The following is a 14898-nucleotide window of genomic DNA, read 5'->3' as shown; positions in this document are numbered from 1 at the left end:
ACATGGTGTGAGAGACGTGGTGTGAGAGACATGATGTGAGAGACGTGGTGTGAGAGACATGGTGTGAGAGACATGGTGTGAGAGACGTGGTGTGAGGGACATGGTGTGAGAGACGTGGTGTGAGAGACATGATGTGAGAGACATGGTGTGAGAGACATGGTGTGAGAGACGTGGTGTGAGGGACATGGTGTGAGAGACATGGTGTGAGGGACATGGTGTGAGAGACATGGTGTGAGAGACATGGTGTGAGAGACGTGGTGTGAGGGACATGGTGTGAGAGACGTGGTGTGAGGGACATTGTGTGAGAGACATGATGTGAGAGACATGGTGTGAGGGACATGGTGTGAGGGACATGGTGTGAGAGACATGGTGTGAGGGACATGGTGTGAGGGACATGGTGTGAGAGACGTGGTGTGAGAGACATGATGTGAGGGACATGGTGTGAGGGACATGGTGTGAGGGACATGGTGTGAGAGACATGGTGTGAGAGACATGATGTGAGAGACGTGGTGTGAGAGACGTGGTGTGAGGGACATTGTGTGAGAGACATGATGTGAGAGACATGGTGTGAGAGACATGATGTGAGAGACATGATGTGAGAGACATGGTGTGAGAGACGTGGTGTGAGAGACATGGTGTGAGAGACGTGGTGTGAGGGACATTGTGTGAGAGACATGTGTGAGGTTTGCTGTTTGACGGAGAGGAAGTCATGTTCAGCTGCAGTGTTCACACCTCAGCATCAGAATGACATCACTTCCTCCTGAGTCTCATAAACATGGAGGAGTGTGTCTGTAACCCTGCAGCCTGAGGTCATATCCACAAAGCTGCCTCGTACACACTCACTGCTGCTGACCAACTGAGATGGTTTCCAGATTTCCCCTTAAAGTTAAGACTTAAAGTTAAGACTTAAAGTTAAGACTTAAAGTTAAGACTTAAAGATCAGACTTAAAGATCAGACTTAAAGTTAAGACTTAGAAATAAGACTGGGAGGTAAGACTTAGAGTACATCATCGCTCCATGTCAACATGAACACGCCTTCGTCAACAGGAAGTGGTACCACAGCATCACCGCTCACATTGTGTTTGGTGCGGACTACATGATTTTGGACATTGTTGCAAAGCATCATCATCCTCACTGTGACCTCGTCACATGTCCACGTTTGGTCATGGACTTTCCACGTCCACATATGACGTCCAAGGTACCCTGGGTGTGTTGGTTGTTGACGTTCTGGGACGCCGTGTCAACTTCAGCCTGTTACATGCATTGTCTGTTTTCAACATACACTTCTGTTTTCACAGGAAATGTACAGTTTGATACAGTCTCTTTCAAAATAAAAGCACTACGTCAGTACAACACCACCAACTGATATTTTTGTCAACACACACACACACACACCTGGTTACGTTTAGCCAACACACACACACACACACACACACACCTGGTTACGTTTAGCCAACACACACACACACACACCTGGTTACGTTTAGCCAACACACACACACACACACACCTGGTTACGTTTAGCCAACACACACACACACACACACACACACACACACACACACACACACACACACACACACGTGGTTATGTTTAGCCAACACACACACACACATACGTGGTTACGTTTAGCCAACACACACATGTGGTTACGTTTAGCCAACACACACACACACACACACACACACCTGGTTACGTTTAGCCAACACACACACACACACACACACACACACCTGGTTACGTTTAGCCAACACACACACACACACACACACCTGGTTACGTTTAGCCAACACACACACACACACACACCTGGTTACGTTTAGCCAACACACACACACACACACACACCTGGTTACGTTTAGCCAACACACACACACACACACACACACACACCTGGTTACGTTTAGCCAACACACACACGTGGTTATGTTTAGCCAACACACACACGTGGTTATGTTTAGCCAACACACACACATACGTGGTTACGTTTAGCCAACACACACACATACGTGGTTACGTTTAGCCAACACACACATGTGGTTACGTTTAGCCAACACACACACACATGGTTATGTTTAGCCAACACACACACACACACACACACACACACACACACACACACACACACACACACACACACACGTGTGGTTGGGTTTAGGATAAAAGAACAGGGTTTGGCTTTACAGTCTCACAGGAAGTGAGCACCGCCCTCCAGGGTGAATGCTGCCCCAGTCAGACTTTTGCTGCCTTAACTTTCGTCCTTGTCCCGCTGCGTTCGCCCCTGACGCCACCAGGCACCATTTAACTACAGTGGCAACCGGCTACATATCATGCGTTTACTTGCTGGTTTCTGACGCCATAAGTCACTGCCCAAGCACCAGATTTCGACGACCTCAATGTTTTCATCATCAGGATCTATTTTCAGCTCGTCATCATCCCGTTTACATTGTGGAAAAAATGGTTATTGATAAAATAGTATTCATCAGTTACATGAGCGCTGCAGGCGTTGGGGTGCAGCTGAATGATGCAGGACACCAGAAGAATCGGATCAGGACTCGGCAGGTTCTCCTTGTTAACTGATTCAGAGGGGGATCAGGGGTAAAGAGACTGGACGGGGACATCTCTTAGGACATGTTCAGAGAGAGGAGCGTCTCAGTGGACTTTAAAGAAAGATGTCAGACAACATTTAATGGAAGTCAGTGTGTGTGATCTGTGACTGAAGGGTGTGTGTTTACCGCCTGTGTTTTCAGCTCTGCACACAACCTGCAGAGATGTTTTCTGATTTACATCCTGTCAGCACCTTCCTCCTCCTCCTTCCTCTGCACAGAGGCCACTCCTCCTTCCTCTGTGGCTGACAGAAAAGCCGTCAGCTGCTGAGATCAGCGTTCTGACTGAGGAGATGCTGCTTGGCTGCTGGATCGCTGCACCGCTGCTGCTGCTGCTGCTGTCGGCTGGGACTCGGGCTCAGAGCGGAGACGGAGACACGGACATGGGTGAGAGGATCATTTCATCTGGAGCATCTGCTCACCTGTTTCTTATCTGTGACTGTAGAGACACATCTGTGATCACTTCATCCTCCAGAGCTCAGTCAGTGTTCATCAGAGTTAGAACCACATATCTGAGGTGAGTCTCTGCACCTGTGGGTCGGTACCTGATCCTGATCCAGTCGTCACTCAACAAGTGTCCAACAGCTCAAAGTCACTGAGCCAAGAGTTCAGAGCTCTGACAGCTGAGGGACAGTCAGACTGAAGCTTAACACCAATCTGACAACAGCTAACACTGAAGGACTCAAACTGTCCTGGTGACGAGATTATTTCCCAAACACTGGAAAAAAAAAACAATCCGTTTTACAGGACAGTGAACACATCATATGATCATTAAAGTATGTGTGTGTTTTACCAGCATGTGGGAAATATGAGACATCTGTTGGACGGTGTTCACACTCTGACATCAGACTGCCTTCCAACGTCGTACATGGACTGTAAAACTCCTCTCTAGTCCTCCGACCACGAGTCTCTCTCACACACACACACACACACACACACACACACACACACATTCATGCACTGGTTGCTGAGGCTTCCACACAGGGCGCCACCTGCTGCTCAGTTTGTAACACACTCACACACCATATCATCTGATCATATGATGTGTGAAATAATCTCGTCACCAGGACAGTTTGAGTCCTTCAGCCGGGGATTAAACGGCCCGCTCTGCCTCTGAGCCACAGCCTGACCGGGTGAAGAAGAATTCAGTAAATGATTTAACAAAAAGAGACGTTAACAGTTATTTTTGAGATTTTGCAAAACAGCGTCAGACTTCCTGACATTCCTTTTAATACCAGTGAAGACTTTATTTTATCAGATGAATGCCTTTAACCCAGTAACACTCCAGTGTGCAGGGTTTACAGCGCTGCTGAAACAAACAGTTTGAACATATCTGCCACATATTAACAGACAAGTGTGACATGTCTGCGATTAACAGGAAGCTGCAGTGGCGTCAGGTCGATTCGCCCAACACAAGAACATTAACTCAGAGCGGGATAATCAACAGATCATGATCTGAATGACAGAGTGGACGGTGTTTAACCCTTTAAAACCTGGAGCCACGTCACTTTTCTTGTGCCACTCTCAGACGCCGTTCACAAGCATTTAACCCTTTGAGCTCTGAGGTGAACTGGACCCCAAACTGCTCCTGATGGCCGTTCATCAGTGTGTGAGTGTGTGTGAATGGTTACTGAGCGGCAGGTGGCACCATGTATGGTAGCCTCAAACACTAGTGTGTGAATGTGTGAATGTGACAGTGTGAAAGCACCTTGAGAGGTGGGAAGACCAGAAACCTGCTGTACGAGTGCAGGTCATTCAACATTTACAGGTCACAAAGTCCTGTTTTCTTTCAGATAGCACGTCACAGACGAGCCGAACTTTGAAAACAACTTCAGTTCATCCTGATAAAAACTGCCTGCTGTAAATGTTGGTCATGTGACCTGCTGACTCTGTAACTCAATCTGTTTATATGTGACGAAACAAAGAAAACTCATGTTGTGTATCAGTCCCGGTCAGCTGAGGCCGGCGGTGACGTGGCAGTGAGCAGATGTGAGGCGGCGTCTCGGTGTTGTTGATGGTTATCTGCTGTGGTGCAGGTGCTGTTATTCCCCAGAACACAGCGTCATAGTGAAAAACTGAGTGACAGCTCATCTGAGCAGATGTTATCATGATGTGTGTGTCACTGTGCAGTGTGGGGATGGTGGGGGTGGGAAGGTCAGCGTGTTGATGATGTCATATGTCGTGTTGGATGGAAGAGATTCGCTCTGTATTTGTCCTGATGTGTTCGCTGATGGTCATTTCTCTACAGCTGAAACACTGTCAGGTTTTTAGTCTGTCTTCTCTTTGGCTGTTGGACTGATGATAAAACATTTGAAGACATGACCTCAGAACTTGTGATGTCTGTTTTCCACCTGCGTCAGACGTGCTCAGACTGAAGGATGAAGATAATCAACAGAATGAAGCCACACGTGCTGATTTTAGGGTTCAAGCCAGCATGAAGTTCACAGTACACAAAGATAACGCACCGGTTTTATGACCATCAGACAGACATTCATTCATTCATGTCCAAATCTGAGCCGTCCCCACCTGTCCTCTTCATACTGTTCGTCCCTGCTGATCAGGACAGAGACATTTTGGGGACTTCAACACTTGAATTAAAAACCTCCTGAGTTTGGAAAAGTTTGACCAAACTGTTTTTGATTTATGGACACATTTTGTGAGAGGCCACTTGTTTGGTGCTGGCGGCGCCCCCCATGGACCCATTTCAAAACAGTCCAACATTAGACTTTAAACATATCCTGCAGTTTGGGGAATAATTAGACAGTTTGTGATTTATAGTCTGATTTGTGTTGTGTCATATCATGTCCCCGAAAATACACTATCATTTTTAACATGATATGAAAAATGTATATAGTGATATCTATCTATCTATCTATCTATCTATCTATCTATCTATCTATCTATTTGTCCACCTCGCTCTCTATTTATCTTTGTGGATTTATTAACTCTTCCCCTTTGTCTCCCCACTGACAGAGATTAATGCAGTATTGTTTGTTGTCTCACCTCTGCTGCAAACACAAGGTTGTTTAAAATCAAACCTAATTCAGAATCAGAAATATACTGCTAATATTTACATGCAAAGGTCATTCCTGGCTCTGCAGCTGCCTCTAAATTTGTCACTGAATTGTTGTCGTAGTCTCTTTCCTTTGATGAAACTTTACCATCCTTTAATAGAACCAAAGCTATTTAAAGCCTGTGAGAATGCACCAGAATGCAGGAAATGACATCTATTTCTTTAGAAAACTTTTCCGGGGGCCGATCCCCAGACCACCTCTCTTATTGCCCCCCCCACATTTGGAAAGCTTCAGACGCCCCTGCTATCCAGGAGTTGTTGAGATATTTCAGTCTGAACCAAAGACAAACTGAAGTAAAACTAAACTTGTGGTTTTAATGTGGAGAAAACGTAACTGACGAGAGACTAGAAAAGGTTTTAAAGAGGAACTCCCATTCACTGTGTGTGCAGGTGCTGTGGAGTTTTACTGCACATTTTTAACAAGACTGTAAAGAGTTCGGCATCTCCTCTGAGAGGGAGCTGTGTGATGTTTGATAAACGTCCTTCAGTGATGTTATGTGACTCATTATCAGCTGAAGACTACAAGTCTGACAAGTGAAAAAAATCTGGAGGTGTGGAGTCAGAAAGAAACGCTGCTCGTCTCTGCTGCAGGAAACATGAACCACTGCTGCTAACACACCGCAATCCCACACAGCTGTCAGAGAAGAGAGGAGCACTGTGGGTAATGTAGGCAAAGACTGAGTGGAATAAAGACAGATGGTCTCTGCTGCTGTTGCTGTTGCTGCTGTGTTTTTCTGTTGAACTCCACTTCCTTGTCTGTGAAACTTTCTTGTGGTAAACCTCAGGGCTCGATACTGGGCCCGGCCCTGGTCGCAGAACCTGAAAACACATTTGTGGCATGCTCTTTCAGAATCAGTCAGATGTCATGACAGCTCATTTCTAGATAAATGTGGATCCATGTCAACATATTCATTTGGGGTTTTGATGATTATAAACAAATCAAGTATTTGCTCTCAGAAATGAAACTTTTATCAACAAATTCAGACGATAAAGTCACCTTTAAAGTCATAATGACAAACTCAAACATTTGTCCACCGCTCTGTGATCCCACTGAGTTCTCTACTTCTCTGTCTCTGTCTCTGTCGCTATGTCCCCCTGACATCATTCAATCAGCAGAGACTCATTCTGAGTGAAAAGAATATTTATTTACTGCTGCACATGCGTATGAAAAATGTGACAAGACGTTGATTGGACCCATTGAGGATGGTTTATATTTAAGGAGGATGATGAAGCTGTTAAATGCCAACAGCTGCTCTTCTTCTTCTTTGAGTTAGCCGCAAACTGCCAACAGCTGCTGTTCTTTTTCTTCGAGTTAGCCGCTAACTGCCAACAGCTGCTGTTCTTCTTTTTTGAGTTGGCCGCTAACTGCTAACAGCTGCTGTTCTGCTTCTTTGAGTTAGCTGCTAACTGCTAACAGCTGCTGTTCTTTTTCTTTGAGTTAGCCGCTAACTGTCAACAGCTGCTGTTCTTCTTCTCTAATTTACGCTGGATTTCCACTGGATGCATGTCCGTGGCGGAACGGCAGTGCTGGTTATCCGCTGCGTGCTCCGCTGTCCGTTTGCTGTGTGGAGCGGTGCAGCTCCGCTGGAAGACATCTCGGTGCACTGCCATGATTAACATCTTCTCGTCCATGGTGTCAACGGGGTGAAATGACGTCTGAAAACCTCTGACCTGTTGACTTCAGGCCTGCCTCCGCCCATTAGGTAGTTTTCAAGGTGTAGTGCAGGGAATTATGATCCGCCGTGAACACTGTGTATTTTACTTTGAAAATTAACCAGATGTTTTATTTTGTTTCTGTGTACGACTTCCTGCCCCGCACGATCTGCTCTGTGCTGAATTGCTGCGTTGTGCTCCGGCGTCTGGCAAAAACAGAAGTCCTGCGTATCTGTTGCGGAGGGCTCTGGAGCTGTGATGGAGCCGGAACGCAGCACAGCCACAGCTGGTGTAAACACACACATTGACTAGAACTGAAACGTATCGGCTCCACTGCCGTATATTTCACAATAAAAGCCTTGTGGTAACAAATGAAGAGATTCTGTTCACAGAAATGTTGTCAGGGGACTTTTATTTTGAAACGGAAACAGGAAGTGTTGAGTCAAAATTAAATACTTACAGATAGAAACATTGAAACTGTGGTGAAAGATTGTGCGATGTCAATATGATCATCTAAATATAATTTTCACCGCCTGTTTGTTGGCTGTGGCCCTTTGCTGCGTGCCCCCCCCCCCCCCCGCCCTTCACACTTAGCTGTCCTGTCAATAAAAATTATATCTTGAAAAAACCAAACCCTCATCACCGCTGATTCCCGTCCAGTTTAAGGACAAAGAAACTCACTGAAACAGACGAGTGATTGTCTGGACATGTGAAAGTTTTCCTTCCACTCCTCATCATCAACCGTCCCACTCTGAAAGTGTCCCATCGTCTGCTGGTTCCACCGGTCCTGAGCCAAAACCATCGCTTCTGATGGACTTTAAACCACAAACACTCAGGTGCAGCAGACGCCTCTGTTCATTTGTGAAGTGGTGAGTTTAGGTGTAAAGTCATCATTAGACCGAGCAGTACTGACAAAACGCTAACAAACCAGTAGTCCGCCATTGTTGTTGTTGTTTCCAGTGTTTGCCCAAACACCAGTAGGCATGTGTGATTTTTTTCCCCAAATTTTCCAAATGCTCAGTTTTACACGTCCACTCAACAGGAAACAGAGTTTTGATCAATTTTCAGCTCAGAGAGTGTTTGTGTGGACGAGAGGCCTGAACGTAAAGGGAAATTTCTGTTTACAAAGATATCTGAAGACAGCCTAAATCTCCCGCCGTGAGGCGCACACAGAACACCTCATCCAAACGTCATGTTTGTCCCGCCCTGCTGACGCACACCTTGTCGATCTGGTGCTGTTACTTCCTGTCGGCTCAAAGTTGACCGATTGTAAATCCTCCACTCTGGACCTTTAAATCATGTTTCAGTGTTTTGGTGTAAAAGTCACGTGTTGGTGGCGTCCTGAACATCTGACTGTTGTTCTGATGTGGGGCACCTGCAGGTAAAGGCGCACCCCATTTACTGCACTTCATCAGCAACACTCACCTTTTCTGAATTCTCTCTTTCCTTCATGAATTCAACATCACAGGTGGCGAAGAACTGACAAACAAATGGCCACTGTGTTCCTTTAATGCTCCATGACTTCCTTCCTGCCCACCGTGAGCGTGACACTGGGACAGGATGTGACGTCGCTAATGAATCTGTGTGTTTCCTGTCAGAGCCCAGAGTCAGCTGCATCTCTGACATCCTGATGGCAGGAAGCAGTCTGACCTGTAAACTGGTCGGAGGCCGGAGCGACAGTGAGGACGATGAAGACGAAGAGGCTGATGTCATAGACGGGATGACAGTGTGGTAATGGCTTTTATCCGTCATGTGTAGGTGTGACATCAGCAGCGTTCAGAGGACGTTCAGTCACTGAGCCACAGCTCTGCTCGTCTGTTCACAGCTACTTCGACTGGAGTGGAAATAAAAAAGAAGAGAAGTGTTTGAAGGTTCCCGGAAACACAGTCAAAGATCTGCGTCCTGTCCTTGACTTCAACGTATCCGTCCACCTGAAGACAGGAAGTTCGATCACAATCATGGTGGACCTGAAGAAAATAGGTGAGTCCCTCCTGCAGAGCTGGAGAACTCATTATCACTGACTCAGTTTGTTTCTCTTGGAGCTAATTTTATGTCTCTTTGTGGTCGTTTTCAGTTTTTAAGTGACATTTCGCAGGCACAGGCCCAGGGGCCCCTGACACTTTGGGCCCCTGGGCCTGTGCCTGTTAGGCCTGTTGAGTAATCACTACATGGTTTGACGTGACTCTTTGGTTAAGGTACGGTTTACAGAACGGTTTGGGTTAAGGTAAGGGACAGTTTGTCATCATGGTGACAGACAGACAGACAGACAGACAGACAGACAGATATAAATCTTATTGGCTTTTTGACGAGAAAAACATCAAATACAGATTTTGGGACAATGGACCGTCGGAACAAGAGGATCATCCTCTGGAGGCCATGAACAGAAACACATCAACACAATCCAACAGATTTCAATCCAAATCTTTACAAGGTGATTTTATGTCTCAGATGTCTCGTGTTCGTTTGTTGTGTCCCTGCAGTCAAACCGAGAAGTCCTCAGGTGAAGAACGTGACTTTCGACCATGAGTCAAACCAGGCTGTGATTCGTATTCAGATTCCATATCACAAAGACTACCTGAGACTCGACAACCAACTCTTCCAGCTGCTCATCCAGAGCCCCGGCAGAACAATAGTAACATCATTTGATTTGTGTTGCTGCAGTTTTTATTTCTTCCTCTGACGATGTTCAGCAGTGACTGAGCTGTACTTCCTGTTTGACCACAGCCTCAAAACTTCTCATCGGACACTCTAAAGATCGACATGCAGCACCTCCGCAGACACACCGAGTATCACGTCAAAGTGCGAGCGTTACCAGTGAAAGGTTGGCAGGGTACCTGGAGCGAGTGGAGTGAAACGTACAGCTTCTTTACTCCCGCTGGTGAGAACAAGTCCTGTTCATGCTCACATCAGAATAACGACCTCATCTGACTCTGTGCTCTTGTTTCCTCCAGGAGAAAAAAAACAGATGGACGGGAGACGGGAGACGTACACACTGCTTCTGTGTTTCGTCGTTTTGCTGGTGGTGCCTTTAAGTGTTATTTTCTTCTGGAAAAACAAGTATGACGTCTCTGCTTTCTTGTCGTAGAGTCAGTTTGTTCACACTTGAGTCATATATTGATATTTCTCTTTTCATTCCTTTGCAGAATTTTTACCTACATGTGGCCGAGCATCCCGCACCCCAAACACACACTGGTGCAGATCTGCAAGCCAAATAAAGTGAGTCATTTTACTGTGAGACTGTCCTCATCAGAAAAACAACCACAGCGTCCTCTAGTGGTCAGAATTAGGGGTGCATTCAGGAATACTAACTCCAAGTGCCGCAGCGCACAGTTTGTACTAAAATAGTCACTTTACTGATTGTTAATGGGGTGCATGATAGGACATTTTTCATAATTATGCATTACTCTGATAATTAAAATTATAGCCAATAAAAGGAAGTCAGACTGCCTTCATTGACTTAACAAGGGCAGCACCTACCCCCCCCGGCACAGTGGGTGGATGTACATGTAGCTTTACATTTCAAATCAAATCAACTTTATTTATATGACACTTTTCATACAACAGTATGACACACCACACACACACACACACACATTTGGCTTGTGAGCCGCCAATAAACACAGAGAAGAAGAAGAACAACTGCTGCATGCTGTCTAGAAGAGGCCACGCTCAGCAGTCAGACAGGAGTCAGGTTACAAACCAATCACAGCTGACAGATATCTTTCCCTTCTTCTGTAAATATTCAGTTTGATAAAAGTTGATCATGTTAGTGCTGCCCAGAGCTTCACATCTGTCCCACAGACGATAGGCCGACACACTTATAAACAGCTCCTGGAAGAAGATCAGCTCTGACCTCACGGTTTCAGGTCAACAGGCGACATGATGCTTGTTAAGGTTGCGCCCAGCACCCGACCTCACGTTTCCCAGGTGGTTAAAGATGCAGCAGGTGTACGGCCCCTAATCTCCAGGGCTGGTACCTGCGGTTATTCCACAGGCTAGTTAATAACATGTCGGGCAGGAAATCCAAAGTGTGGGATCATTTTGAGAAGGTGAAGGATGAACCCAAGGTGATATGTGAACTCATCTTCATTGGTCGACTACAAACATGACGTATCATGTGAAACATGGAAGTAGCTACATGCCCATTAGCCCACAGCGTCATTAACAGGCGGCTCGCTCAGTGTGTGACGTGCACTTGGAGATAAAATATAGGCCTATATTAATGAAGGTTCATTAGTACGGTTTGTATTTCTCTGTAATGTAGCACAGTGTTAACAATGTTACTGATACTATTCTTTCTCACACCTTCAACTCAAACCACCAAAACATATCATTTCATCATTACATTCATATCAGAAACATAATTGTACAGATTTTAGGAAGCATTTGAAGACACTCCAGGAAATGACACGGTAAGCAGAAATACCACCGTAGGCACTGGAGGACCGCTTCAACAGGGTTAAACATGACTAAACGAACAAACTGTGAGTGCAGTGATGTCAGAGGAGAACATCTGATCTGAGATGAGGTGACGTTCAGACCGCTCTGACTGATGCTCCACACACTGATGGGATCTGTCCTGTTTGTTTCAGGGCCTCCTGTTGAACTTCAAACCTGAAGTGTTCAGCGCTCTTAAAGTGGAGAAGATGGAGGAGCAGCCGTGTGAGGAAACTTCGATCGCTGCTGCAGCCGCTGACGGTGCTCACTCCGAATTTCCCGGCTCTTCCCACAGCTCTGACTCCTCCAGGAGCGCCACCAGCGTCAGCACAGAGGAGCTGGAGCTGTCCGCCCTGCTGAGCCGGAGCTCCTCCGACGGAGAGGACGCCCTCCAGAGCACCAGTCTGTCCCCCGTCCAAGTGCAGCCGCCCGAGGAGAGAGCTCACACACCTCAGCCTGAGTACAGCGGCGGAGGGAATGAGGCGGAGGCTTACGTCACCATGTCCAGTTTTTATCAGATCAAGTAGGTCAGAAGGACGAAGAGGGACAGTGATGGACGGACAAAACTGGAAAATGACACCTCAGAAAACTCTGACCAGCCACAAAATGATTAACAGTCCTTTAATATCAGTCAGTCCACGTCTCTGATTCACTCTGGAATATCTCTATTTCCATCAACGTTTCACAGACGTTCACTTCATCAGTCTGTCCAGGATTTCGCAGGCTGTGTTTGGGATTGTTGCAGCCTGATATTTCTCATTTCAAAAAATTCTTTACAACTTCTTTTGGCCTTTTTTTGCAGTTCAATTTTTGGGCAAGTGGAAATTACAAGAATAGCTGTGATGCTGTTTCTGATTCGGAGCTCATTATCGTGAGCGCTCAGTGTTTCCCACAGAATTAGAATCTATTCGTGATTTGCGGAGATGGGGGGTGTCTGCATCAACAGCTGATCACCAACAATCAGCTGCTGATGGTGTTTGACGCAGAGCTGCAGGAGCGTCTCCTCTCCTGCTGAGAACATCAGACACCGAGCTGACACCAAAACAGCTCGACTCTGTCATTAAACCTGTTAATAACCCTTAGGTCACGTTAGCCACGTGATGCTAACAGTTAGCCCTGTCACTGTGTGTGTGTGACCCTGAGCTCCTGTCCTGCAGATAAACACAGAGAGAATCACTGCGCTGCACGCAGCTCCACGATGAAATCAGATGTTAATAGTCAAATTTGTGGTTAATTTTCAGTGACCGCTCAAAATTCACAGGGATTGGCTGATTTTGTGTTAATTGTTGTGACTATAACATCCTGCACGGACGGCATTGGCCAGAGGATGAACCCTTGAACGCCACCATGAGGTGGTGTGGTTTTTTTAGTGAAATATTAGCAACATTTCCTGGACAGTGTTGGACGGGTCTTCACGGTCTCACTGACTCTCAGTGATCCTTTCACGTTTCCTGTAGCGCCACCAGCAGGTCAGAGTTGATTTTATTCACCCCTTGATGTCTCCAGTTTTTTAAATGGTCAAAGCCTGTGCAGCAGAGTTTTTTTTATTTTTCCTTCAACAAGTGAAAGTGGAGATATTTTATTTTCATCTCTCTCTGGAGTGCAGAGTGTGACAGTAGCAGTTTGTTAAATGTGGGCTGTGGACCCAGAGAGACGGAAATGTAGCTTTATGTTTATTTTATTGCTTTTGACGCCGTACGATTGTATCAAGTATATCTGAATCATATATGGCACATTGTATACTGACAGACCTCCTCATACAGTCAGCTACTGTGTTTCTGCAGGTTTTACTACAAATCACAGAGAAGTGTCTCCAGAGAGCGTCCAGACGGCACTGGTTAAGGCTCAGCTCATCTTTCAGCTGAGCGCCATGTTCTCTGTAGTGAAGCAACCAAATAAAAAGATTCAGTTGGCTGCTTGGAGGGTCGTCCAACGACTCACAGATGGGTGACAAATGAAAATAAATCTCCGTCTGAGGTGAGTTACTTAGGTGTTGTTCCACTAGAACACCTTCAGTTCTCCTCATCATAGAGTTTTACACCGCCTGTTCAAGGAAGGTCACGCCGACATGCCGCCTCATTGTTCTGTATAAACGGTACGATCGTGACACAGAGGGACAGAGTTGTCTCGCCTTTAAGCCGACAGCGAAGCGCCGACTTGATGTCTGTGTTAAAAGTGTGAGCAAAGCATGACGAGTGTGACGTTTTGATGGCGTGTTATATGTGCGACTCATTAAAGTAACTAGAATAACCATAAGAACTTTGTAGAACCTCTTAAATGACCCCTAGAAGGAAAGGATTCCTACAAATTTCGTTTCATGTGCAAGCATGCAAATGACAATAAACAAATGAAATGAAATGAACTCCCTAAAACCCACACCTCTGAGGAAGTTCGAAGCCCTCTAGCTCTGAGCCCTACGATCCCTAAATGCTGTACAAATTAATGACACTTTAAAGTAACCACAAAAACCACTTAACAGACCACAAGAACCACAAAGAACCTCTCAAATGGCCACTAGAACCACCCCGAGGATTCCTAGAACCTCCTCAGTGACAGCTATCATCATATAAATGAGCCCTCAGTGAACGTAACAACCCCCTGACACACAACAACAATCATATAGAATCCCTTAAATGACCTCTAGAACCACCTAAAGGATGAGCTGAACCTCCTTACATCTAAACCCAAACCTCTGAGGAGGTTGTAAGCCCTAAGATTTCTAAATAATGTACAAATTAATGACAGCTAGAGTAACCTGAAGATCCACCTGACAGACCACTAGAACCACCTTAATGATTCCTAGAACCTCCTCAGCGACCACTGGTATCACATAAACATACATGACCATAACAACCAAACAAACCATTAGAACCACCAAAAGGACCAGTGGAACCACCTCAAAGCCTTAATCCAAACCCTTGAGGAAGTTCGAAGCCGTCCAGCTCTCAAAATGATGTACAAAGTAATGACAGATTAAAGTAACTATCCACAAAAAACACCTAACAGACCAAAAGAACCATTTAAATGACCATTAGAACTTCCTCAGTGGACACCAGAACCACCTAAAGGACTACAACAAAACCCTCTGTGTTCACAAGAACCATGTAGAACCTAAACATCAGAAAATTA

General features: G+C 45.8%; 1 protein-coding gene across 1 annotated transcript; it reads left to right on the top strand.

The window, feature by feature from the left end:
* Positions 1-2892: 2892 nt before the first annotated feature.
* Positions 2893-14652, top strand: il7r (interleukin 7 receptor). Its single transcript, XM_049604269.1, has 8 exons — positions 2893-2993; positions 8931-9063; positions 9158-9312; positions 9813-9964; positions 10057-10210; positions 10284-10389; positions 10476-10548; positions 11925-14652. Exons 1-8 carry the CDS (start codon positions 2900-2902, stop codon positions 12294-12296), a joined length of 1239 nt encoding a protein of 412 aa, XP_049460226.1. The 5' UTR covers positions 2893-2899; the 3' UTR covers positions 12297-14652.
* Positions 14653-14898: the final 246 nt, after the last annotated feature.

This window comes from Epinephelus fuscoguttatus, linkage group LG18 (assembly GCF_011397635.1).
Source record: "Epinephelus fuscoguttatus linkage group LG18, E.fuscoguttatus.final_Chr_v1".
Classification (NCBI taxonomy): domain Eukaryota; kingdom Metazoa; phylum Chordata; class Actinopteri; order Perciformes; family Serranidae; genus Epinephelus; species Epinephelus fuscoguttatus.
The sequence above is the reverse complement of the archived record's forward strand: the minus strand, read 5'-3'. Positions and strand labels throughout refer to the sequence as shown.

Coding starts and splice junctions, on each gene's coding strand:
- il7r (XM_049604269.1), top strand. CDS start 2,900: ATGCTGCTTGGCTGCTGGATCGCTGCACCGCTGCTGCTGCTGCTGCTG. Junction 2,994..8,930: donor AGACGGAGACACGGACATGG/GTGAGAGGATCA, acceptor GTTTCCTGTCAG/AGCCCAGAGTCAGCTGCATC. Junction 9,064..9,157: donor ATAGACGGGATGACAGTGTG/GTAATGGCTTTT, acceptor GTCTGTTCACAG/CTACTTCGACTGGAGTGGAA.